At 42.4% G+C, this 27,985-nt stretch overlaps 1 protein-coding gene across 1 annotated transcript; it reads left to right on the plus strand.

Annotated features, from left to right (window-relative positions):
• The first annotated feature begins 3,609 nt into the window (after positions 1-3,609).
• Positions 3,610-26,713, plus strand: LOC306827478 (ephrin type-A receptor 4-A-like). The gene is made up of 19 exons (XM_079349318.1): positions 3,610-3,866; positions 4,580-4,647; positions 7,041-7,238; positions 7,555-7,665; positions 8,001-8,355; positions 15,971-16,126; positions 16,792-17,322; positions 19,387-19,511; positions 19,650-19,809; positions 19,928-20,039; positions 20,988-21,046; positions 21,302-21,415; positions 21,508-21,693; positions 21,782-21,843; positions 22,277-22,486; positions 22,738-22,914; positions 25,212-25,399; positions 25,485-25,670; positions 26,215-26,713. Exons 1-19 carry the CDS (start codon positions 3,710-3,712, stop codon positions 26,330-26,332), a joined length of 3,273 nt encoding a protein of 1,090 aa, XP_079205444.1. The 5' UTR covers positions 3,610-3,709; the 3' UTR covers positions 26,333-26,713.
• The last annotated feature ends 1,272 nt before the right edge of the window (positions 26,714-27,985 follow it).

The raw sequence follows: 27,985 nt of genomic DNA on the forward strand, positions 1-27,985 counted from the left end.
GACGCATGAGCCACAGAAAACAATGCTCTTCAATGTTTTATTGAGGACTTGCGGTCAATTACTGGATGTATAATTACGCGAGCTGGGCAGATTCTGTCCTCAGCGTCTCCTCCTACATCCCATCTGCCCTGTGTGTCCAGAGTGTGGGTGACTGAAGTAGCTGCAGGGGGGCGGTGAATGAGGAATTATTGTGGAAAAATGATAAGAAACTTCTGATGTAACAGTCTGAGATGCACTTCTGCTGTTTGAGCCAATGCTGCAAGACCAGAATGAGTAGTAGAAGAAGAAAATAGGGGGAAATATAAAAGTAAAGGACCTCTGTGACATTAGTAAGAGCCCTGAGGTGTTTTAATCTGGCAGAGCTTCCTCCTGGAGAATACAGTGAGCCAGGAGGTAAGCAGAACAAAGGGGCAGGGGTGTACTGTAGAGTGGTAGAAAGACGAGTATTTTTAGGGTGCACTGTTTTCTGTGGAGACGAGGGCATGCCGTATCACAGCTGGGTCACATCGCTGAGGGGGGAAACAGCCCTGGCTCTCCACTGAGACAGCAGATAAGGAGGAACAAGAACACTGAGATGTAGCTCTGTCTCTCAAACACACAATGGTACAAAAACTACGCTCCCGACCACAACCACAGGAAGATACTGCTGCTTCACTCTCACACTTCCTCTCACAGACACTCACAAACCCTCAGCATTGTTAAAACATCATGTCAGAAGGAGCCTCTGAGCTCCACAGGTGAAGATTACATGACTTCGTTTTTTTTTTTTTTTCACAAACGAAAAACCAATATTTTTGTTCACTCAACAGCTCATCTCTCCATATATATTTTTTGTGTTCTGTCTTTTTCCACCTCCCTTCTACGGTAGCCCTTAAAAGATGTAAATGCCAGCCGAACAGATGGATGCAAAGAACATCTCATCACTCTGACACCATGTTTATGCAATCACACGCAAACACTCCTCTTGCACACACACATATACGCTCCAAAGCAAGATGCTGATGGAGATTTCCTCAATCATCAAAGTGTGCACATGATGCAAATACACATACACAACACTTTTGGTGTTTTGGTGTTTTCGATGAAACCTTCTGTTCGCCTCTTCCTTTGTTTATCAAGTACACGCACGTGCAAAAAAAAAAAAAAACCACAGACGCACATCCACACATGAATTGAGTAATTCGTCAGACAAGCAGCTGTTACGTAGAGATCTGGGTCCTGACGAAAATGCCTCTCACATGCTGATGGCGCTTTGTCGACCATGGGAAGTTCAGCCAACGCATGCTGAGGCTACACAGATAGACAATCTGACTATTATCTGTTGTATAACCCAGAGGATATCATTCAAATTGTGTGAATATTAAATGGTTTTATCCCCCAGAACGATGTATGCACTCGCCAAATGAAACCCTGACTCGCTCCAGGAATATCTTAGAGAGGCTTTGAGGAAAGATCCTTTTTCAACACACAACACCCCCCCCCCCTCCCCCCCCACCAACCACCACCACCACTATACCACCACTACCACCCACCCTTCCAATCAAATCCTCCCTGGCAGTGCGCTGCTCCTCATCTCTCTTCTCTGCTTCTTTTGTTCGTCTCTCTCAGCCGCCCACACACCTACCGTCCCTCGGGCTTTTCTCTTTACACTCTCACACACATGAACGCATTTACATTTGGCTACTTTCTGTGTTCTTTACTTAATTTCTTCGTGTCTTTTCATCACTCTTGGGATATGCTGTATTCGTCTGAATGCAGGTTCATGTGTGCAGATACACAAACCAAAAATAGAAAAGGGCTAAATTTGGTGCTTTACAATACAGATGTGTGGGCAGCAGCCATCTGGGGCCCTGAATGGACCAAAAAGTAAAGTGTGTTTGTGTGTAGATGTGTTTTTGTGTGTCACAGGGCTAAACGTAAAGAAGAGCTTCGAAGCTGAGGGCCCGATGTGGAAACCCCCTCTGGAGAGCTGGGAATCTCAAGAGAGAGTGTGGAAAAACACCCCGACGGTCATCAATCAAAACTTCTGTGACACAAATGACCAGAAACAACGGGGCCGTTCTCAATCCATGTCACTGTGTCACCTCCGCCCAACAGCCATGTCCCACCCACCTGCGCTGCTGCCCTATAGGCCCTCGCCATACGCCGCACGATATGATTGGTCCCTCGGTCCTCTGGCGAAATCGTGATCCCATCTCGGCTAATTGGGTCTTTGTGATTGCGCAGTCTGTCGTAGCGTTGGGGGAGAATGAAACGTGAAAACCGTATTATGGTCGATGGGGGAAGAGTGGCAGGTTGAAGCGGGGAGATTGTTTTTTTTGGCGTCTCAAAGCGCCAGATGCTCTTCCTGGGTTCTTTATGATGCCTTACAGGGGATCGAGATAGTTTCGTCGTAGCAACTGCGAAGACACAAAGCGAGATGGAGACAAATCAGACTCACGCAAGTGCATACATCCAAATGCAAGCCCATTAAGACATACTGATCCTTGTTTACAACAACTTAGAAATCCAAGAGCAAACCTCTCTTTTCATTAGTCTTTGTGGGTTCAAATCAAATGAGAACTTAGGAAATCTGACCATTATCTGTCATTTATTTTATCTTTTGTGGTTATTGTGTATGTACAGCAAAAAGGAAAACTCTAGATCAATGTATTTGAAAGTATCTACTTCTTCAAGCTGTGCCTCCATCCAGAGCGATTGTTCTCCATCGTTTTCGAGAAAGGGAGAGCGTAGGAGGACGGGTCATGAGCCTGCTCTTTGTTTGCTCCACCACGCTTCTACGTGAGGCCATAGTCCTCCTTTCTTTTTGTTTATGCATCTCATTATGATGAATTCATCTGCTCTTTTTTCTTTATCATGTCCATACTTTGAAGATGAAAATAATCAAGTTTGTGCTGGCAGATGGTGGTTGAATGACTGAAGCTTATTCCCATCTTATTAGCCTAAAAATATCCAACAAACTGCTATAAAAGATCCCTGAGCATTCATTGGCTCCCTTCTTCCTCCCCCAACAACCATCAACAGGTGGCGCTGTAGTCACACTATTGTGTAGTTCTCATGTGGACAAAGAGATCTCATCAACTTCTCTTGCTGGGAAGGAAACCAGATTGATGCAGTTTTTGTTTGTTTTTGGGGGGGTTTATATCAGGAAATTGTGACACATTGGCTACATGTTTTATTATTAATGAAACCTAATCAAAAATTAAGGTGTTATGACTTGTACCCCTCAGGTTTATGACTTAACTGTCACTTCTGACGTTCAATGAATAAGCCTTAAGACTTGTGCTATTGTACTATACTAATATGCTACTATATCTTATTCATCTGAAGATGGAGGTTTTACGGGTGGGGGTTCTAACTGGCCCTTAAATTTGTTAGGAAAGTCATTATGTTCTTCGTTTTACATAAGAATCAGTTATTAATCAGGTAGGTTTGTTTTACTTCCAGAGATCCCCTGTTTTTTTCCCTATAGTTTTCTCATAGGTCAAACAGTTACTCCATTTCCGTTTATCTTTCTTCGTGTTGAGTTAAAACAGACTATGGGTGATAAACTGTCGCTGATGTGGACCACAGTAATGTCTGTCATTTGGCTCATGCCGTTTGAATCACCATTATGGGAAGCATCTGAGTGTGAGAGACCGCCCCAGTATCCGCTGCTGCATCCAACTCGCTTCCACACTTGGGTTCATTCAACACTTTTCCCACCGGGATGGAGCCGCGTCAAGCAGCGCGCGGAGCTAACGCGGAACACGCACCTTTACACACGGGACACATGGCTGCGAATATAAGGCGAATATTTTCTACTTTCATTTGGATAATTACACTCGTTTCAAGTTCGAGGACAAGGATATATCCACCCAACGAAGGTGAGTTAAATCAGGGGGATCGTCCGAGCGGGTTTCCGGCGCTGTCCTGCACTGCTGGGAGACTCCGCTCCGTGCGCGTCCTGCGGTGACATGCGGGGCAGAGAAATGCATGCAACTTAACAAAGCTCCAAAGTTAAAATTAAATAAATAGCGTTTCGTCATTTCTTTTGTACAGTTTTGTCTTCATGCGTTTTTGATGCACATGCACACCCTATTTACTATAACAGAAGTCTTGTGTTGCTTAGATATTTTAACATGCAACTGCAGAGAACAACATGTAATGCATAAGACTAATCTTTTACTTATAAACGGAATAAAAGAGTTCATTCACAGGTCGTTTCGTAATGCCTTTAGTTCTGGCAAGATTAAAATAGCTATAAATCGAAATTGTATGGACTCTTCATCAGATGTGTATCCTAATAAAAATGGAAAATGTGTTTTCAGTTTCATCATGTCTTTATATAAGAAAGTGTATGTTCTAAGTTATATATTCAGAATCAAGTGAGTAGCTGATTTTATATTAATACCAATATATATGCTGGTGATCTTGTGATGTTTATAGTATATTTAACTATGGCTTAATGAAGCACTGTATGCTGTTTGCCTATCCTGCTGTACAGCATACAGTGCTTCAGTGCTGCTGTATTCTAAAGCAACTGCATGTGTTTGTGCTTATCTGTGTGTGTATTTGTGTGTGTTTGTGTGTATTTCAGTGACCCTGCTGGATACCAGGACAGTGCCAGGAGAGCTGAAATGGGCTGCCAGTCCTTCAGAGGGAGGGGTGAGTGGGAGCTCTTCTTCTCCTTCTTCTTCTTCTTTTACTTATTAGTTATTAGATTTTTAATTACAGATATTGTTTACAGTGTGTTCTCTCTTTTCAATAACACACTCCCCCTATCTCACACAAACACATACTTGCACACACTTGGTCTGGAAACTGTAAAGAATCATCCCACAGATCTTGAAATGTGCTGTTGTTCAGCGAGCCTAAGTGCTAATATGAGCTTGCTGGCGTTGTGTTTGGCACTGCAGAAAACATTAACCAGCTTGGTGGTGGGTGTTATTTTTTAGGGATTTTCACTACATAGCCAGAATAAATCCTGAAAATATTTGTTTGATGTTACATCGTCTCATCTTTTTTTAAATTTCAGTACATTTTGATCTGCCATGTTTATGTCTTCCTCTTCATCTCTCGCTCTTTATGCTCTCCCAGTCTTTATTGGTTTAGGAGTTATTAGTGAACTTGACTTGTATTTCTTCCGTCACCATGCTCTCATTCTCTCGCATGCTGCTTGATTGACGGGGTCCTGGTCTGCACGCACTGAGCTTTTGATTACAGGCACCCCCACCTTCCTGCATCCCATAGCTACACACACAAAACACCATCTCTGTGTGGTTGGGGCAAAGCTTTTTTACCCCTGCTGACAGCTGTGATTTCTGTCTGCTGACAAAGACTCCAAAAGAGATGAACACAAAACAAGTAGGCATCATACCCCCTGACAGCTTTTTTTTGTTACAACCATTTTCTTCAACACACACATACCCTATAAAAACAGGCAACATACAAGTACACACAAAGACACGACCATGTGCTCATGCCTTCGCTCATGCGTAGATGGTCTTTTATTCATGTACTGTGCTGTGGAGGAATGCAGTGTTAAAACCTGGAAAGCTTGGGGGATTTTGATTTTCAGGCTTTAATGCGTTGATTTTGGAAACAAATTAAAAAAAATACGGAGAATATGTCAGTCTGTGTATTAACATCAAACTTAAGTGCAATGCAATTTTGCAATATTTGTGATACATTTTACACAAAGAAACAAAAGTGGTCAAATTTGCAGGAAAAAAAAGCAATTTCTTAAATTAAGTTTTGTTTTTTCCAGAGCTGCCAATTTGTCATTATCGCTGCGATAAGCCAACATCTGCAAATAAGATCTGACGTGATGACATATAGTTTAGATCAAGCCCAATTAGACACACACTCACACATAGTTCCCACCCCCTATCACGCACACTTTCCCTGACTCCCTCTCTTTTTCTCTTCGTGGACACGGTGCATTTAGTGTGTATACAGCTCACACTAGTGCAGATTATTATTCAGGGGCAATAAAAAGCCAATTTAGAGTTGGGAGGCTCAGCGGTCATTTGAAGGGTCACAGTACAAGGCAAACAGTCGACTCTATTGAGATGGATGGTGCAGTGAAGGTTGAGCTGGCTTCACTCATATGGAAATATGCCTTTAAAAACCTTGGAGTTGCAACAAATCTGAGCCACTATGCACTGCAGAATATTGACGCAAAAGTGAATGTGAATTTGTGTGGTGCCAAACGACAGCAGTGAATTACAGGTTTCCTCTTAACCTCTGAAAAGTATTTTTTTTCATTATTATTTTTTTTGTGAGAGTAAAAATGGGCATAGAAACACAAGATACGTTTTCCACAGTGAGCTGGTTTGGTCACTTGTGTTAAAGCTTGTGTCTGCTAAGACTGGAATTGAGTTATTACAGTATGAAATAGGGGGATTAGACCTTTTATCTCTAATAATAAATAGGTTTAAGATTTTTTTTCTCATTCCTTTAAGTTGCTGCTTCATCAGATGACTTTTATAAAAAACCTTACTTGCAAATTTAAGTGCTTCTGACTATCATAGTCAGACACTATGATATCTGAAACTTGACTGTCAACCTCCCTTCATGCATGCACCTCAGCTTCGGAAATTTCCCCACATTTTCTGGGTACATGTGAACAAAAACGGACAGCAGGAAATATCGATTGAAAATTCACTGCCCGTGAGTTGTGGTGGGATGAAGTCTTATATATCATGCGACAGTTGCCAAACTGGTTCGATCCTTGTGCGCAATAAGGCTGCTTCTTTCAATTTTCGGCAACCATGACTACTGTGGCGTTCTTTTTACATTAACTCCTTCCTCTCGAAAGTTTCATGATTGCATCCATGAAGAGGGCTTCAGAAACCTTTTAAATTCTTGACACTTTGTTTTCCAGTACAACATGGCAGCTTCCTTCTAATACATTTCATATATCAGAACTATCTCAAATGGGTTTCCTACCACTTGCCTGAACTAAAACAAGTACATGCCTTAAATGCATATGGCTTATACTATTATTTTTTGGTTCTTGTTAAGCAGTTAAAGTCTGAAATCTGAAATTCTTGCAGTGGGAAGAGGTGAGTATTATGGATGAGAAGAATATCCCCATCAGGACATACCAGGTGTGCAATGTGTTGGAGCCAAATCAGAACAACTGGCTGAGGACGGATTGGATTCCTCGTTCTGGTGCTCAGAGGGTCTACGTCGAAGTCAAATTCACCCTAAGAGACTGTAACAGCCTGCCGGGGGTCACTGGCACCTGCAAGGTAAAAAAAAACCCAAAAAACCGTACTAACGATGTTTTTCCAGGTTGTCATTGTATTAGTAAAGAACAGTCAAAAGTTTGAACAAAATTTAGATTTTCAGCTAAAGTTACGACTTCTTTACGAGCTAACTTTTTTAGCTAATTAGTCGAAGGACAGACTGCCGCTAATGGACCTTTATTATATATTACAGCTACTGGTTCATTGAAGCACAAAACCCCCCTTTTGACTCATTATCATATTAAGAGAAAAGATGAGCGCTGATGATGATAAATAGACACCTAAGTCTGACATTTTTCGGTCCCCTTTTGTCTTGAAGGAGACGTTCAATTTATACTACCACGAGTCGAACGAAGACAGAGAGAGCTACATCAAAGAGAGCAGCTTCATTAAGGTGGACACTGTGGCAGCAGACGAAAGCTTCACCCAGGTAACACTCAATAACGGAGTCAGGCTTCGACTTGTTTAGCCTCCCTCCTCCACTCACTTTAATTTGCCCTTATATTGAATTTTATTTTGGATGTCTATTTTGCTTCACCCCTGGGTTTTTCAGTTTTCTAAAATTGCTTCATATTTTTAGCATTGACGGCATTACAGCTTGTTTTACCTTCAAAATCAATAAATCTGGATGAGTTCCAAATGGTGATAATGTGAAGATCAGTCATGGTTCAATAAAAACTCCCACTTAAGTTAAAAAAAAAATCAAATCAACAATGTCTGGCACACTTTTCAATATTAAAACTCCATTCCTTTTCTTCTCTTCAGGTGGATGTTGGGGACCGTATCATGAAACTGAACACTGAGGTTAGGGATGTAAAAGTGACGACTCGTAAAGGTTTCTACCTGGCCTTTCAGGACGTTGGTGCCTGCATCGCTTTGGTTTCTGTCCGAGTTTTCTACAAAACCTGCCCTCTCACCATACGGAACCTGGCATCTTTTCCTGACACTGTCACCGGAGCTGATACTTCTTCCTTAGTGGAGGTCAGGGGGTCATGTGTAAACCAATCAGAAGAGAGAGATGAGCCTAAAATGTACTGTGGTGCTGATGGAGAATGGCTGGTTCCTATTGGTGGCTGTCTCTGCAACCCGGGATATCAGGAGAAAGGCGGAGGATGTAAAGGTTAGTTGTTGTTGTTGTTGTTTACTTTTGATGATCTAGCGTCTCTTTTTCGCACTCACACTGTGACCAATACCACCCCTTGTGTTGCCACTGCTGAGACCAATGTTGATTTAAGGAACAATAATTACTTTTCAAATTAACAGGCTATTTGCTGATGATGGAAACAGTGATAAAGTTTGGGTTTGTGCAGTATCGAACACCTGTCTGGTAGTTATGTGGATTAATGCAATTGTGAACTTTCCTGTTATACAGAATTAAAGTAATTTCCTTTTGCAAACATGGTTTAATAAAAAGTTGGGAAATCAGAAACATGGCTTATCATAAAGTGCAGTTTGTTTTATGATTGAAGATTTATTTGATAATATTAGCACATCAGGCATTTTTTAAAATGCCTTTTTTAAAATGAAGATGGAGCCAGTATGTTGTTAGCTTATAAAGATCAGAAACGGGGGAGAAGTCGACTGATTCTTTCTGAAAGTTTAGTTTAAGTTAAGGGAACTGCTTTGTCTAGTTTAGTTTAAGTTAAGGGAACTGCTGGTTTTCATTGCAAGAAAGCAGGTGACAAATCCCACTACAGGACCACAGCTGTATGTGTAATGTGTTATTGGTAAGCCAAATGCAAGTGAGCCCTTTTTTTTTTACCTATGTCGAGCTGTTTCCACCCTTTTAAGGGCTTTGTGCTAAGCTAAGCTAACTGCCTCCTCACTGCAAAGCGATATTTTAAGAGAACCCATTTTGTTGTTAAAGGGGTTTGTATGTTCGAAGAGGATGGCAAGTTCTTCATAGTAACTATAGCTCTGCTTAGTTACTTAGTCATAGTCCGTGATAACGTTGGATGATTAGTCATAAATCTAGGATGTAAAAAGTTTTTAAAATTCTGCAGTCAGAGTCGCGAGAAGCTCTGAGGTCTCTGGGTGAGGTGTGCTGATAGCAACCATCTGGACAAAGAAATCTCTTTCTATCACTTACAAATTAGGACTGAACTTTACGATGGCAAATATTCAGGCTGTTCGCACCTCACGCCAACATACATGTGGCGGGGATGACGTGTAATGTTTGGAAGTGACTGTTGTGATAGTGAAGACTTCTAAATCGGCTCGTTTGTGTGTGAAAGTTGGGGAGACGCGGGACAACAGACTTGGTGGAGACATTTTTACAACGTCCCTTCATTTCCCCCTTTTCAGTCCTGTACACAACAGACACACAACATGTTTGTTCTCTCTCTCACACACACACACACACACACACACGCACGCACACATACACACACACACACACACACATACGCAGATGGACCAATAGACAAAAGAGAGAGCTCACTGATCTGCTCCCTCAGTTTTATTTATGAAGCCTGTCCCAGCAGGCTAATTGTATAACAAACAGAACCATAATTCAAAGAGAAAAAGAGAAATGCTGAGAAAGAGAAGGACTAAGAGATGGACATAAATATATGGGATGGAGTTTGTGCCATTTGGCGAAGAGGAGAGAAATAGACTTGACTTTTTTTCTTTGCAATAAGAAGCCAAAATTCTCCGTGTGACAAACGTTCTCTTAAACCTTCGCCCCGTTTGGCCCGTTTGTTCTCTGTGAAAAGGAGGAGGAGGTTGGCGGGGTGGTCCCTGAGGCCTGAAAGATGTTCCTCCTCAACTAGATTTAAGAGAGACCCTTGACTCTGTTGAACCTCCAACAGATGTGAAGTGCCATCTATCTATCTGCTGCTCACTTGTACGACTCGCTCGCTCTCACTGCCTGTCAGTGTTGTTGGCCCGGTTCAGCTGCCTCGATGGAAATCCATCAAAGTCTGGATGAATACAGAATGCTGCAGCTCGGTGGAAAAAAAGAAAAACTCTGACCCTGCAGTATTAGATAGAGCCTTGTAACGCTTCTCCCATTTTAAGTTTGAGATTTGCAGAGAAAGAGAAGGGGAGGGGAGAGGGAGATGTAGGTAAAGGCAGATAGATGTGAGAGTAGATTTAGATCATCTGTCTCTCCTGCTGTCTCTGATGTCAAAAGGTCTCTGGATCCTGAAGACGAACGTATCTTCACTCAGTCAGTATGAGTTACTCAGACAGACACAGGCAAAGACAGAAATTGAGTGAGAAAAGCTGAGACAGAGACACCTGGGACCACTGATGGAATCAAACTGAACAATGCAAACATGTCATATATCCTCAGTATTCGCACCAAATAGCTTAAAGGGACATTGCAACATTTGGAAACTGTTACAGCCCTAACTTATGACATGTTCATGAGGAAGTTTATTAAGGGATGGAGCTCGCCAACTAGCAATTGTACCCTTTTTTCCAATATTTGTGCTAAGCTAACCGCTTCCAATTTAAAAGAAGAATAAATATATTGTTGTCTTACTCCTATAAAGCAACACAATAATCTGCCTTGTGCTTTAATTATAAACATTAATTAAATGAAATTTAAGGAAGAAAAAAAAAGATTCCAGGATCTGTGGGTCACAGAACCTTGTTGTGTTTAGAACAAAACAAGCTGGAACGTTTTTGACTCTTGTTATTATCTGTTCTGTATGTCCTAGGTTAGATCCAGAGTAGATCATGGCTGACAACACGTTACATCTTTTGTTTTCATGCTAAGAGTCCTGAGATGTCTCAGTAAATGTTTACACTGCAGACCTAAATCTTTAGCATTATTGGATTTCAGCTTTCCCCCACAACTTCTGCTTAAATGAACTTAAACAAATAGAGTGGACTTAGCTAAAGTGGAAAATGAAGTGAAATGTGAAGAGTTCATTTTCAGTCTCGACACAGAGTAATGAGGATGGAAAGGATGAGAGGAGAAGCTTGGGAGAGGAAGAAGGGATTAGATGTTGAATGAGGCAAGAGGGGGATTGAAAGAATGCCACTGACAGCAGAAGGCATCAATACAGAGCCGCCCCTCCCCCGCTGGGGGTCCGTCATCGGGTGCAAAGGGGACGAGTGGGGAGACACAAGAGAGAGGGAACTCCCCTTCTTTTATAAAACCCGTGGTTAAGACCGAGGTCATGACTGCGCCCCGATGAAGACGTCAAATACTCTGACTGACAGCTACACAACGCACACACTCGCACACAGAGAGTTTAGCTGCAGAGTGCAGGGTCATGACCGAGGCAGATGAAGACGTCAAAAGTTTGACAGCTGCGATCCGTCTGGGAGGTTCGGAAACGAAGGAGGAGAGACAAGAGGCAGAAAAGAGGAGACACAACAGAGAGAATTTGAAATGAAAACGGACAGAGAGGCTGAATAAAAGAGAAGCCTCCTGCGTTTTGTGTGTGTGTGTCTCTCTTTCTCTCTCTGCCTCTGCTCTGGCCTCCTTCTTCTTCTGTCGTCAGATTCTGCTCAACACTACTCACAGCCAGGGTTGGAATGTTGTGTGTGTGTGTGTGTGTGTGTGTGTGTGTGTATTTGCATTTCCTGTGCTTATGTATTCCCTGCGTCCAGAGAGATTTCATGGTTGTGCTCCCTTCCAACACACCTGCAGTGTCTCGTCGGCAGCAGAAAGCGTTTGGATGAAGAGTGATGAAAAGAGAGAAAAGCTGAAAGAGAGATGACAGAAAGCAGTGAGCGGATGAGAGAAAGAGAGCCTAATCGCTGTATTCAGCCCCTCTAATTATTGCATAGTGTTTCTGGACTCTGGACATGTTGGATTGCTGATTTAAAATGTGTGTGTGTGTGCATGTGTGTACGTGTGTGTGTACTCTATCGCTGATTTTCTGCCGAACAAAACCCTCCCTCCCATGTACTCACAGTTTGGAGCACTGCCCGGGAAAGGAATGCCTGCAGAAGAGTGTGTTGGGGCAAAAACAGAGAGGGAGGAGCGTGTGTGTGTTGTTTTTGTGTGTATGTGTTTAAATGCAGGCGCACGTATGGCAGGTGACAAAGCGATGCAAAGGAATGGGACTGCCTGAAGCGAACCAATCCCAGGTGGGGGGAAATGGTTTGCCCAGTCACAATCAAACTGTGTGTGTGTGTGTGTGTGTGTGTGCACGTGTGTGTCTTTGTGTGCGTGTTTGTGCTATTGTCTCCTTCTCCCAGGTTGTTCTTAACATAGAGGAGGTTTGCCAGTCCGTCTGTAGCTCCTTGGCACTGGAACAACTTTGTCTTGCTCTCATGATCCCTCCTTTCTCTTCTCCAACTCCTCTCCCTGATCCCCGGTCGGAATCGGGTGGGTGGAGGTAGAGGGTTCTGCTTCTACTGCTGCTGCTGGTGGCAGGGGGTTGATCCATGTGTGATGGGGAGGAGGGTTATTGTTGTAGAGGCCCCTTTCACATGCTAATGTTAGCACTGTTGGCTTCGGGCAATCACGCACAATCCACACACGTTTCTCTTGAAACCACTAGTTTTTGTGTGGATTTAAATTTAGACAAACTTAAAAACTCCGGCTTCCACTGAGCACATTCCTAAGGTATTAAAAGCAGAGGGATTTGAGAGGGGAGGGATTTTGAGGCGAAGATGATAGCAAGGAGAGATGTTCTGATACCATTTTTTCGAACAAGAACATTGACCGGTACAAAGTATTTGTCGGCTGCTCATGTGGTTTAAAAAGATATACATAACATGGGTGGAAAAACACGGATGAGCTTGAGCTTGCTAGCGTTGACTTACATTACTCTCTACTCTACCACCACACCTCAAACCTACCTTACCTTGATTTTTTGGGGGCGCTAATTTGCAATGGAACGTCGATACCAATACTGGCTGAGATATCGGACAAACTCCTAATGCCAAGTTCTGTGGGAAAAGGAATCTGATATTTAGAGGGTGGTCTGTCCATTTAATGAAGACGTACAGTACGGAGAAGATAAGACTTCAATCTTACCTCCAACATCTCTGTGGGTTTTAATTAACAGGGCATGACCCCTGTGATTAATAGTGTCCCGCCTCCTGGGGTGACAGTCTATCAATCCGTCCATCCATCCGTCAATCTGTCCCGCCCTCCCCTCCATCCATCACGCAGACAGGTGTCAGACTGGAGCGGTCAGGGGTACTTCCTCCATCTACACCCCTCTGCTGGGAAGGAACAAGGGATGATGACAGATAACACGGGGTCAAGGAGAACACACACTAACACCCACACACACACATGCATACAGTGTGCCGACAAGGCTCTTTAGTTGGATTTGCAGGGAGCAGCATTTGCATTTAGGTAGCAGAAGAATGCATATGCAAATGCAGACAATGCTGATAGTAATCAAAGGGCACCTTCCCGTCCTGCTTGTCTCCCTCCTCTTCCCTCGCTCTTTTTCTCTCTCTCTTTATCTCTCACCCCTTGTCAGTCTCTTTTCTCTCACAGTCTCTCCAAGTCAACCTTCGTCATACTTTACACTTTGTCACTTTCTTGTACTTGTTTGAGGCCGACCAGACAGCTGATCATAGACTATACTTGCTGAAGCTAGTGGGCTAAAAGATAAAGGATCTATACAAGCTCATCTTATCAGTCTGTTTGTGTCCTTTTCATTCCTAGCTCATACTCAACACTGCGCCCGGTAGCGTAGGGTTAATGTCGGGTTAATGACACCCTCATGAGCTCTTATTCCAGGTCAGCAACACCCCCCCCCCCCAGAAACCAGCGCTAAAAAGACACAAAAGGCTACAGACAACAGAGAGAATAGAGACATGAGAGGGCTCTGAAGGAAGTTTATGGCTTCTTTCTTTCTCTTCCTCCTTCACCCTGTCCTCTATGTTGGAGACAAGGATAGAGTATTGGGTGGGAAAAGAGACAAAAGCTGTGCTCTAGCCCCCCTGGCAGAGTCTTGTGGAGGCCTGTAATCAAGTCTTAAGTCCTTAGCGGGTCAAATACTTTCTCTGTATGGTTCACTCTCTTTCCCATGCATGTGTGAACCTACTCTGATGATTAAAAACAAAGGCATATAAGGGATATTTTATCTTGCGTTAGCTGACACATTGTTGTGACTCATTCAGCAGAGGAAAGCCAGCCTTATCAGCTGTGAATGTGATTATGAATTTTACGGGTTTTGACAGGATGGTTTTCAGCCATGTTTGAATTGTTGCTGATGTCTTGTCATAACCTGTCCTTAAAGGCTCTTCTGAGGTTTGCTGGAGAGAGGGAGAGGAGAGGGATAGACAGAGATACTGCAGGAGTGAGAGAGACACAAAGCTGAGAAAAGTGGAGGTCGAGGAGGAAGTGCACAGGGAGCAAATGAGGGGGGGGGAAAAAGGCATGGCGGGGTAGACGAGTGTGTGAAAGAACACATCAACGGAGGCTCGTGCAGATGGGGCAGGATGGTCGGCGTGAGGAGATTACAGGGGAGACTTCCTCCCTCTCATCCACTGATGAGAGTGCCATAAAGCACTCAAACACACATGTTCGCACACACATCGTTCCCACATTCCTTTCCACTCCCACTGGGATGTCTTCATCTCCCATGGAAATTTTAAAGAAGAGAGAAACGGGAAGGATGGCGGGATCGAGGAAGGAGAATGAATGGGGTGTAATGATGAAAAAGAAGGTGTGTGAAAAGTGATTGCAGCAGAAACAAATGAAGGATTTCCTTCAGAAATTCAAGAGAGAGAGAAAAAATGTCTCTAACAAGCCCTGCTCTGCCATGTCTGGTGCTTCACCAGTGGATGTCAAGCAGTATAATTATGCTCTCATTTATTGTATTGTTACTCTGTCAATGCATGGTATACAGAGAGAAGATTTATCTCCCTCCCCCACCCTCTCTCTTTCTCTGTCTCTCCTCTTTTATATATTTAAATGTCAATTATATTTGTGTGGGCTGCAGTACTGTGAAGTTTGGACTTATTCAGTTCTACTGTTTATGATGTGTATGTGTGTATGTGTGTGTGTGTGTGTATGTGTGTGTGTGTGTGTGTGTGTCTGTGTGTATGTGTGAATGTGTGTGTGTGTGTGTGTGTATGTGTGTGTGTGTGTGTGTGTGTGTGTTTGTGTATGAGTGGGTGCTGATCAGTAAGTGTTCCTTCATGTGTTTTCTTTCTTTGCTCATCAAAATCAGAGATAAAAGAAGTCATAGTGCCCCTCCTCTTCAAGCTAGATCCATGTCTTCCTCCAGTTGTGGCTTTACAGCGGTTTATCTCTGGATTGAAACGCGGTCTGTGTGTTGATGAACTCCTCTTCTAGGATGTCAAAGCTGTCAATAAAAACTCTATCAAATGTCAAAGGCCAGCACGCTTGAAGTCAATCTGGACTGGAAGTACCCACATCCAGCTGGACTTCTAAAGACAAAGCAAACGCATCGATATGTAAAAGGTTACCTGAGGAGGATTTCAACCAAAAGGAACTGTGCTGTTTTCATTCTTTAAAAACAGGATGGTTTCGCTTTTTTCATGTGTCTGTAACCACATGAAACCAGTGGTTATAGCATCTCATCTCTCTTGTGGTTTTTGCATACATGGGCTGTAGGTATTATGTTTTTATGTAATGAATCTGTTGATAATTATCTAAATTGATAACCTGTTTGTTGTCCAAAAGCAGCCAGACCAGAATATAATATTAAGTTGTGATAATAATAGTACTTTTAACTAAACGTTTTCAGTAATGTATCGATGTGTTCGATATAGATACTGTATATGATATAAATGCTGTGTTCTAACGACATGTCCGTCTTGTGCTCTCTGTGCCTCCGCAGCCTGCTCTGCTGGTTTTTACAAAGCAAAAGCTGCGTCTGCTGGATGCTTTAAGTGTCCTCCTCACAGCCACTCGCTCAGAGACGGGGCAACCGCCTGTGACTGCCACTCTAGTTTTTACCGTGCTGACAGTGACCCTCCCTCCATGGCCTGTACCCGTAAGAACACACACACACACACACACACACACACACACTAGTCAGACAATAGATAAGGGAAAATACAGACAGTGTTTTTACATTGCCTCAAATAAAAGCAAAAAGCATGCTCATTGTTCCCAAACCTCTCTATCTTGAGCTAACAGAGGGAGACACAAACTTGTCTGAATGCCACCCCTGTTTCATGATCCCATTACTTATGACTAAGCCACCATCTACATGCTGTCTGCCAGAGATAACTAAAGACATCGGGAAGTGAATAAATGTGTTCTCTCTCTGTGTCTCCAAGTCTCCGAGTATGTCCTGTGTGACTGACTTGGAGACCTCGATCTGTGTGTCATAAACTTAATTATGCCTATATACAGCACATGGTTTCTTTGGCCTGGGAAAAATGAAAACACACACACACACACACACACACACACACACACACACACACACTCAGAAACACACATACAAAAAAATACCACAGAAGAAAACATCTAACCCATCAAAAGTTCTCTGAACAGTATGGTTGTAAGTCTGATGCCAGATGTCTGCATTTCAAGCGGTGCCAGCATCTCACACAAACCTCCCCATACACTCTGTACACTTCCTCTTCCCATATGTGCATTTTCCTGCTATGTTTTCTTCAAGCTCAAGTTTTGTCCCTCTTTCTTCCTCAGAGCCACCATCGGCCCCTCAGCAACTCATTTCTGTGGTGAACGAGACGTCGGTGGTCCTGGAGTGGGCCCCCCCTCGCCGGCTGGGAGGACGCAGCGACACCAGCTACAGTCTGGAGTGTCTCATTTGTCAAACAGGAAGCCACAGCCAAACCGGTAAAGCCCTCCCAAGGAATCGCAGCATCTCACTGCCAGAGGCTCAGTATGGTGGCCTGGGGATACAGTCAGACCAAGGGATTGTGGGATCTAAAGTCCAAACAGGGAGAGGGGTCTTCCAGAGTGGACCAGTACCTGAAGATTTCCCAAGACCTGGTTCAGATTCAGGCTCCAACTCTCAGCTCTGCCTCCCCTGTGGCTCAGATGTGCTCTTCTCCCCCAGTCAAACGGGTCTAAAAAACACTAGGGTGGTGGTGACTGAGCTCCGGGCCCACACGCACTACACCTTCATTGTATACGCACGCAACGGCGTTTCTCAGGTCAGCGGCACAGGTGCAGCCCAGAGTGTGTCCGTCACCGTCACCACCAACCAAGCAGGTAAGAAATCATTTGGTGATTGAGTTTGTGGGATGGTCGCAGTGTTGTATGAAAAGAAAATGTGCTTGTGGATGTTGTCTGGAATTGGGTCAGCACAAAGCAAAATGCTGTTCTCTGCATGTGAGCCCCCGGGGAAGCAAGGCCCCATGGGTAATGCTCAGCTGTGTGGGGAGGCGTGTTATGAACTGTTGAAATGTTTAAAGCGCCATACTTGCATGTAAAGAAATACCAAATTTGGTTTCATTTGCGTTTGCAGGCTTTTTATGGCCATCAGTTTTAATTGAGTCTTTTTCATAACCTGCTAAAAACAACAGGGACATTTGGAATGCAAAAAGATCAGCTCGGCCTCCCCTCTGGCTCAGACGTGCCATTCTTCTCGTTCAGATGTGCAACCTACTTTTTGTAATGTTAAGAGCTGACTGCATAAATCTAAGAAAATGTTCTGTATACATATTTTACAAATGCATTTTTTTCCTATTAGTTAAATAAAGGAAAACACCTTAAAAAGCAAATAGAAACTCTGACTCTTACTATCACTGTCAGAGTTGTCATATACTCTGTCCTCCCATACCTAAGAACAGCTGATTTAATTATAGAGCTGCTCTTAAGATGATCTCGGAGAGCATTCAGGGAAATGTAAATTACTAACCTAAATGCAAATAGACAGAGGCTGCTGAGAGGAAAGTAGTACAATAAAACAGTACATAGTGAAACTGTTGACGGCATTAGTGTGTCTAATGGAGTGATTTTACTCGTGTCAGCTCTGGACCCCAGAAGTGTTTTAAAAATCACACAGATTTTACAGCGTGTTTCATTTTAGCTGTGAAGGTGTCAGCTGGTGTGTGGCACTCCTCACACATGTTCTTCATTAGTTTTTCAGCCTGTGCTTTTCTTTTCTTTGTGTGTGTGTGTGTATATTCACACTGTTACATCTCAACTGTCCACGCTTTAAGTCTTTATAGTGGCATTTAGAGAACAGCATACCTGCTTAGCTCCAGGTGCTCTGGGGAAATAACTTAATGTTTGTGTGCACAGCACGAGGGCTGTCTGCGATGTGTCAAGTCCAACCTGCACCACCATATGGCCCCGTATCATATTAACAGACACAAAGGAGGAGAAACGCCATAAAGCAACAGGAAAGGGAGGGATGTAAGAGGAGAGAGAGAATGAAGTGTGTTTCTGTGGAGCTGAAAGGAAGGAGATCTAGGTCAGATCTCAGGTACAGCGGGTCAGTGGGACTGTTGACCAGAGGAAACATACATCTTTATAAACTGTATAAAGAGCTCAGAAACAGCGTGCAATGTTATTATAGAAGATATAGACTGTTTTTCTACCAAGTTAGAAATCTGTGCATTTGTCTTTAAAGTGACATATAATAACACAGATTATCAAAATAACTCTATTAACTAACAAGACAGGATAAAAACATCACTTGTTTTCTCGTGAAATGAAAATACAAAGCATCGACATTGAATTGTGTTGTTGTCGACATACAAGAACAAGACAAATGTCCAGTCATCTGAAACATCTCATTAGTCACCCATGTAAGATGTCGGTCACACAACGGGTGAAGGGACGAATCCTAATTTATACATTTTTCGAATTAAACTCAACTAAACTATTAAAGTAAACTTAAAGGCAGGGTTGGTCATTTTTGAAGACAAGCAGGATTTTGAACGTAGCATCCTCACAGTTCTCCGTATTCACTCACGCCCTCCCCTCTGTGCTCCCTCAAAAGCCCCGCCCCTCACTTACATGCACTAGCGCCATTGGTCCAGAAGCTGATTTCAGCTCATGATTTGAGTGTGGGCTCGTGCATTGCAAAGTGTAGAGAGGCCTGATTGGTTTAGGAAAAACAAACGTTCATCCGACATTTGTTGAAGTTTTTACAGCCTTGCAGCTGCTAATGATGACGGATTTTCCTCGTTCCTCTTTCTGAGCACATAAGATCTTAATTACTGTCAGGACATAAAGACAATTTCAACCAAAAACTTTGGTTTATCTGGAGGAAATAAAATACCCTGTAATTTACACAAGCTCTCCCCATTTTTCTCCCCCTCCTAGCTCCATCCCCCGTCTCTTCAGTCCACGCCACCGAAGTTACCAGGCACAGTTTGTCGTTGTCATGGCAACAGCCAGATCGACCCAACGGGGTCATCCTGGAGTACGAGGTCAAGTTCTATGAAAAGGTGAGGTGGTGGCAGGTTAATGCAGCTCGGGCAGCTGTCTGGATTGTCAATATGTGGGTCCTCTGTTTATGTTTCCCTGATGGTCAACATAGATTTTCGGTCAGTCACTGAAAAGATACTCTTTCTTTGTCAAATCAGGACCAGAGAGAGCGCTCCTATCGCATAATGAGGACCTTCTCTCAGAGTGTCGACGTAGCGGGTCTCAACCCCCTCACTGTGTACGTGTTTCATGTGCGAGCTCGCACTGCAGCGGGATACGGAGAGTTCAGTGCCCCTTTTGAGTTCTCCACGAATTCAGGTACTCTCATAATGACAGTCAGTCTTGAAACAAGAACAATTAAGTTAGTTGTGTTAAATTCCTTGTGCTTAAGTGTTTTACTTTACTGTTGATGACTTTTGTGTCCTTCGTCTATTAGATCCCTTCCCCCTGATTGGAGAAGGAGTAAACTCGGCCTTCCTGCTGCTGTCTGTCAGCGGGGTTGGAATTTTACTGCTGATATCTGCAGCTGTCTTCATCATTAGCCGCAGGTACACACACACACACAAACACACACTCTCTCTCTCTCACACACACACACACACAAACACACACACACACACACACACACACACACTCTCTCTCTCACACACACACACACACACACACGAAAACATTCACTTCCAAACACTAATGCAAGGATACAGGCAGGCGTTCACATTGACGCTATTCTTGTTATGCTGCTTGGAGGTTTCCCTGCAGTACATCACTGACGTCAATCAGTGTGTTGCCTCTAACTTAACTGCTGCTGCTGAACTGCCCACATCATATAGAAAAATACACACACACACACACACACACACACACAGACACCTCTGCGTGCCTGAAAAAAAAAGTGTGTTACCTGAAGCTTTTAAAGGGGATTAGACTGGAGACAGTGATAATCCCTTTGTCCCTGACTTGTCATTACTGTCTTTTCAGCAACGCAGCTTGCGTGTCACACTCACAAGGATGCGCCATTGCCCTAAAACACACACACACACACACACACACACACATACACACACACACACACACACACACACACACACACACACACACACACACACACACACACCTGCTTGCCAACAAAGGTATTTCTGACAGTTTCTTTGTTTAATGGAAAACACCTTTTATCTTTTTCTACCTGAGGCGTCGCCCCTCCTCCCCAGCGCTCCCTTAAACGCTTTCATCTACTCGCCTGGTGTCTTTCCTGCAGCCTCTGTTCTCATTGTCAGCGCTTTCTATTGCTCTAAATCCTGAAAAACCCCATGAATGCACACAGCTACTGACGTAATTAAAAAACTCGCATGCCCTTTTGTGTGGTCTCTTAACTGTAAAGATCCCAACAAAAAGGAAGTGATCAAGAAAAAGTTGAGTGATGCTTTGACTGACATTTGTGTCTTTTCTTTTTGTGTTTTTTTTTTTTCAAACGTTCGTTATTTTGTTTGTGTCATCAGGAGGAGCAAGTACAGCAAAACAAAGCAGGAGTCAGAGGAGGAGAAGCATCTTAACCCAGGTAACAAACACACACGTTTAATACACCGATAGAATCACACGCAAACATACTGTAATGAGGACAAGACAGATGGATCTCCTTTTTTCTCATCTTCTTTTCGATCCACCTGCACCCATCGTATACACATACTGCCAAAGACATTTACATAACATATGCAGCAGTTACACAACTCATTTTCTCATCCTCTGCATCCACGTTGTCTCTTCCTCCCTCGTTTCCTGTCCTCTCTTCGCCTCCTCTCCCCCTCCTTGACAGGAGTCAAAATCTATGTGGACCCGTTCACCTATGAAGACCCAGATCAGGCCATCCACGAGTTTGCAAAGGAGATTGATGTTAGCAGCATTCACATTGAGAGGGTTATTGGCATGGGTAAGCCTGGCATTAGTGTTCACACACACACGCATAAACCCACACATGCTTGCTTACTTGGCGCTGACACTGCTGTTTGTCTGTGTGTGTAGGAGAGTTTGGGGAGGTGTGCAGTGGTCGATTGCGTGTTCAGGGAAGGAGGGAGATATACGTGGCCATCAAAAGTCTGAAGGCGGGATATTCGGACAAACAGAGGCGGGACTTCCTGTCTGAGGCCTCCATCATGGGACAGTTTGACCATCCCAACATCATCCGGCTGGAGGGAGTTGTCACAAGATGTGAGAATCTGAAAACGAATCGTAAAGTGTGGTTTTTCATGTTTTGCTTTGTTTTGGTTCAGCCTCAAATTTGTTACTCTGTTTTTAGGCAAGCCGTTGATGATCATAACGGAGTACATGGAAAATGGATCACTGGATGCTTTTCTCCGGGTACATTTTTTAAAAATATTATTATTACTTTTGCTTTCATAACATTTTAGAAATAGAAGCAGGATGTAGGAGATGCATATACACAAATGTTAGTTTACCATTGCCATCTTCTCTAAGTATTGTTCTGAAACTACATTTGTTTTTTATTTTGAGATTCACATATCAAATACAGACCCTTCATTAAAACTTACATGCTTGGGGATTGACTGTAAATTTCATAGACAAAAAAAACAAGCGAACCAAGAGTAAAAAAACATGCAAACAACAATACATTGAAATCCATCACAATAAACAACAAAAAAGGTGCACATATCACTCGGGCTGATCTTTCAGCAAATCAGATTTTTTTTCATGAAAACATATAGATCTAGTTTTATTGCCTGGCTAGTCTTTGGTCTCCATATTAACCTTCTGTATGACTTCACTACTCCAGAAACATGACGGCCAGTTCACAGTGATCCAGCTGGTCGGCATGCTGCGTGGCATCGCCTCAGGTATGAAGTATTTGTCGGACATGAGCTACGTTCACAGAGACCTGGCAGCTCGAAACATCCTGGTCAACAGCAACCTGGTGTGCAAGGTGTCGGACTTTGGCCTGAGTCGTGTTCTGGAGGACGACCCGGAGGCTGCGTACACTACGAGGGTAAGACACACACGTTTTTTAATTCATCCATAATTAGAGATATATTCTGCTTTCTGTTTGTCTGCATATTTGACATGAATGACTTTCCCACTACTCCAACAAATATTTCAAGAAATAGGATTCAATAACATAATATTATAGACTTCTCATGGGCAGTTAAAGTTAAAATATAAACTACTCCTCCCATCACATAATTAAATAATCATATTGTATTATTCTCTGAGCTAACTTTCCTTTTTGATCTGTTTTAGGAGCCGACAGGGACTTATCTTTCCCCGGGAGGGAAGATCCCCATCAGATGGACAGCTCCAGAGGCAATAGCCTTCAGGAAGTTCACCACGGCCAGCGATGTGTGGAGCTACGGTATCGTCATGTGGGAGGTGGTTTCATATGGAGAGAGACCTTACTGGGACATGAACAACCAAGACGTGAGTCATTCTTACATCCTTTAGCCATGAGCTGTCTGCACCAGTTGACACCTTCACAACTTTTTTAAAGCACATGTCCAATCAAAATGCAGAATCACTATTATATAAACACTTCATGGAATATGGATGTCTTATATAAGTCACAAGAAAATCAATTTACCGGCTGATAACTTAATGTTATGTATTTATTCGACGAGTAAAGGCTTCATGTTTCAAATAAAGTGTGGCTTCTGATGTGTTGTACCAGAGTTAGCTCAAAGCTAATTGTTATTCACAATGCTGTAAGAGATTCAAGTTAAAAGCCAGGATGTGAATTTTTTGCACGACACATTATGACAGAGCCTCATCTCAAATGTGTTTTCTTTAACGGTCGGATAAGACAAAGTTGAATTGCTTTTTTTAACACAGTTTGTCTTACATGTTTATCAGGTTCACAAGGTCGATGGCTTTTTTAAAGAAAGTACTAACTTGAAGACTCACCTCAATTATCCTTTCAATAAGTGCTTTATGTAATGAGGTCAAAGTGGGGACTAAAACAACCAGATTTAAGCAGTGAACTGATAGAGAAGCTGGCGCCAATATTAAAATAACTCTTTAGCAGCATCAGCCAGTCACAGACAGTATCATTTTTTATATTTTCCTGAAATATAATTTGAATGGTAGAAGTCAAATTTAACTTTTACTTCTGCACAGCCCACAATTTGAACTCAATTGGACCCAATTTTAACAGATAAGTTAATAAAACAGAGACAACTCTTCGATGTAGATACTTTAAGAAAGGACTTCTGGAGCCCATAAATTGCTGTGTGCATCATAATGTATTTTGACCCAATGAGCTCTGCACCATTTATCATTTTTTAAATTCAAAAAAACATCCTGAGAGAGGGCAGCAGGCCAAGCCTGTGTCCCCCGACACAAGGACATTTTATGGAAGATGAATATTTAGACATAATAGAAAATAACCAGAAACTGCTGCTTTGAGTTTTCTGTCAGACGAGCACACTAAATAAATTAAGAGATTATTCAGTTTTTAAGATCTGAGGCAAAAAAAAAATCCTATTCCAGAGAAAATTACACTTTTATCTACGCCATCAAAGCTTGTTAAGTCTGAGCAGGTCACAGAGCCAGTCTGGCATATGGGCATTTTCCAACATGATTGATTTCATCTCAAGCCTTGCTGAAATCTGAGAAAACTTTCCTGCTTTCCATAAACTTTATAACAGCTTATTTACTTTCCCTTTTCTTTTTCATATTAGCACACACTGAGCTGTTTATTTTATTCGCTGATTGGTTGGCACAGACTTATCACACATCCACATACCAACTGAAGCGTCTTCAATTTCATTTCAAGTGTTACTCTTAGCTATAAGTCTTTTCAATATGAAATACTAAGGCAGTTTTTAGTATTGTCATATTTAAAAACTTGACATGTTTGTGCCTCTTATCTACACATCCAGCACTCTGCTGCAGACAGAGGCTGTGGCCAACAGCTCATGTAGGAAATAAAGGTTTATTAAAACATAGTCAGATCTTTGACTTCCATTGTGAGTCAACAACCATGTTTACTTTTTGTGTTATCAAAAATATCCCCTGATTGGCTGTACATCCGTGATTACAGTGCAATCAGGAATAACTTATTCAGCAGCTTTCAATTCCCAAAATGTAAACAAATATAAGCTGATTGTTTAAACTTGAGTCCCCAAACTTGGGTGATGTTTACCCTTAAGGTGGCAGTACATTATGTGTAAGAACTACGGTCTATATTTGGAGATGCAGAAACCATTATACTAACCTTTGATTGTTAGAAGGTGAGATTTTTGGCAGTTCAGAAGGTTCCGATGACTGAAGGAAACAAGAGGAGCGGCTCACAGCTGCAAAACATTTGAACTTGATTACAGATGGTGGGGAGACAGCTCTGTGAGATATTTGAAAACAATGAAGACGTCGTAAATCTTTGACAACAGGAGTGGCTTTCTTTTCTTTTTTGAAGATTAACTGGCAGTGGCATTTCCAACTAACAGTTTGGCTGGGACACATTAAATTGTATCCTGTTCAAAACCATAATTTACAACAATTTCTTTGCAAACATGCTGTGACAATAAGTGTTCAGTACAGTATGCATGTTTTTTATAAGTAAGGAATGTTAAATGTTGTTTCTGAGCCAGCAAAAATATTCTTAAATTCTTATTTTGTTCTGGAATAAGTGTTTTTACCGAGGCTAAGGTGTTGGGATTTGTTAAAGTTGGATTTGACGTGTATCATAAAGTATAAATCCTCCCCCTCTGTCCTTCTTGTAGGTGATAAAAGCAATCGAGGAGGGCTACCGCCTGCCTGCTCCCATGGACTGTCCTGTGGTGCTGCACCAGTTAATGTTGGACTGCTGGGAGAGGGAGCGTGCAGAGAGACCCACCTTCAGCCAGATCCTCAACATGCTGGATAAACTGATACGTAACCCCGGCACTCTGCGCCGCACAGGAGGAGAGAGGTACACACTTAGCATGTTAAAACATAGAAATATTGTAGATTAGTAGATTTACAACCTACTCACTTTCCACGCTCTGTTCTTTCAGACCCGCAGCCACCATGTTGGAGTCTGGTTTGGGGTCAGAGGTGTGTGTGTCTGTTGTACCGGAGGTGTGTGTGCCAGAGTGGTCAGTGTGTGTGTGGCTGCAGTCCATCGGGCTGGAGCGGTACAGAGACACTCTGGCAGCAGCTGGTTACACCAGCCTCGACAGCCTTCTGGCTCTCACACACCAGTAAGTGCAAATTCATGTGAAAATACACTAAATGGAGAGAGTCAGTTTGCATGGTTTCATTAACTCTCTTTGTGCTTAAACATGACAGGATCTCATTCAGGATAACAATTCTTGTAGCTCCAAATGAATATTGACATAATACTGTTTTTGTTATTTTTCTTGAGCACAAACGTATATATTTGAACAGTTTCACTGAAGACTTCAAAACCGTCATTAATTTAATCCTGCGAGCTGCTTTCGTCTGATGTCGCAAATTCCTTTGGAGCCATCCAAAATGTATTGAAAACGCTAGTTCTGCATGACAATAGAGATCAATGAAACAAGTGAATTTAGGTTTGAAATGCAATGACCACCTGGTAGTCAGTTGTAGTTTGATCAGTAGAGTGATCAGTATTTATTACTGTTATTCTTAAGATTTTTATTTGGGGTAATTTACATTGAGGGTTTTTCAAATTTGGTGATAATGAAAAATGACATTTGTCATGTGAATTCTGAATGTTGTTTTTTATATGATAAAAAAAAATCCATGTTTGTGCACCCACAGGGAAATGGACAGAGTTGGAATTATCACACCCTCACACCAGGACTTACTTATTGCCAGTGTGCAACAGGAAATGTTGTCTCAAATGCAGCACATGCAACACACAATGGTTCCAGTCTGAGCAGAGGAACAGATACCATCCTGTTCACAAGAAGAATTTCATTTTACCTCATCCATGCACTTTAGAGGGACTTTTCAAGGAGCGAAGTAAAGTAGACCGAATGGAGAGAAGAGAGAGAGAGAGAGAGAAGCAGCACTTTTGTCAACTTCCATCCTGGGGAGTTTTCTGAAATCCACGATCTGGACATGACAGCAGAAAGCATTAAGCTACTGCTAGCTCAGACTGAAGCCTCATCCTCTTATCCACTTCTATTTGTCATTATTTTATTCTCTGGTTTTGTGAAGGCTGACATGTAAGGCTGTGCATAAGCAGAATGGCTTCCAACGTTTTCTTTTTGCTGCTTTGGGCTTGACTTGAATAAAATATGTTTGCTCATATGAACATATTTGTGTGTGTGTGTGTGTGTGTGTGTGTGTGTGTGTGTGTGTGTGCGTGCGTGCATGTGAGAGAGGGATTGTGTGAATGTGGTGTACCTGTACACAACCTAGAATCTCTTTTGTCAAGACTTCAGCCATCTTTGAATATTTTGAATATGCAAAGTAATAAAGAGAGAGTGAGTGGGAGGAGCCAGACAGAATGTATCATTACGAGCTCTTACCTGTTGATACTAACACACTGTATGATTTGCTTGTGTTTTTTATATTTTCAGTTAATTTTGAATTGTAAAATTGTGTTGAATTAGACATTAAGATTAGAATGTCATCCGTCTGTGTCAAATGTACATGTCTCTTGTTTAATGCTAAAACTTAGCTACAAAAAGCAATGTTATTTATGGCCTTTTTTAAATCTAGTTTGTACATTGTAAATTAGAAACAGGAAATATTGTAATGATGTCTGTATTGCATTGCAATAAATCCCGAAATTCATCCATGCACATAGGTTTTAATTTTATTTCAACACAACTTTTGCATATAATGTATTCAGTGTATCAGATATATTGTACTGTGGACTCGGTGTGCATTGAAACCTCAAGAACTTTGTTTTTCAATGCTGACTTTGAAAGTTGAGGCTTAGTTAGAGATGCCCACAACAAGAAACAACTCTTAAAGAAGACTAATGGTGTAACCACACACAGTGTTGGAAAGAGATGCAGGCAGAGAAGTGAAGAGGAAGAAAGAGTGGGAGAGAAAACTGAGAGAAGCAAGAGAGCCTGAATTAAGAAGAGAGAAAATTAAGAGTGTGCTGTCACCATTAGTGTTTTTGTGGCACTGTGTTTTTTTTTGTCGGCTAAATTGGGCTGAGTTTGCGGTGCAAACCTGTCGAATCAGCAAACAGCTGTCCTCCTCTACACCCCTACTAAAAATACACACTCACACACACTCACACACACACACACACACCAGGGAGTTGAATGGATGAACCCTCAAATACATAAAAGAAGAAACCATATGATCTGAATTCTGGCAAAAAATGTCAATGTTTTCCCATCTTAATGAGAGCTGCACTCTCTCTCACATACACAGACACCATAACACACACACATACACACACACACACACACACACACACAGCACTCCCTGCCTCACTACCAAAACATCTAAATCCCACACAGCAAACAAGATACTGATGGTGGTTAATGAGGCAGTTGCCTCTGAGTAAGAGACAGAGAGAGAAATAGAGACAGAGGGAGGGTCAGTTTAACTGGGGGCGACG

Source organism: Symphodus melops, assembly GCF_947650265.1.
Source record: "Symphodus melops genome assembly, chromosome: 7".
Classification (NCBI taxonomy): Eukaryota; Metazoa; Chordata; class Actinopteri; order Labriformes; family Labridae; genus Symphodus; species Symphodus melops.

Coding starts and splice junctions, on each gene's coding strand:
- LOC306827478 (XM_079349318.1), top strand. CDS start 3,710: ATGGAGCCGCGTCAAGCAGCGCGCGGAGCTAACGCGGAACACGCACCT. Junction 7,239..7,554: donor GGGTCACTGGCACCTGCAAG/GTAAAAAAAAAC, acceptor TTTGTCTTGAAG/GAGACGTTCAATTTATACTA. Junction 19,512..19,649: donor AGGTCAAGTTCTATGAAAAG/GTGAGGTGGTGG, acceptor TTGTCAAATCAG/GACCAGAGAGAGCGCTCCTA.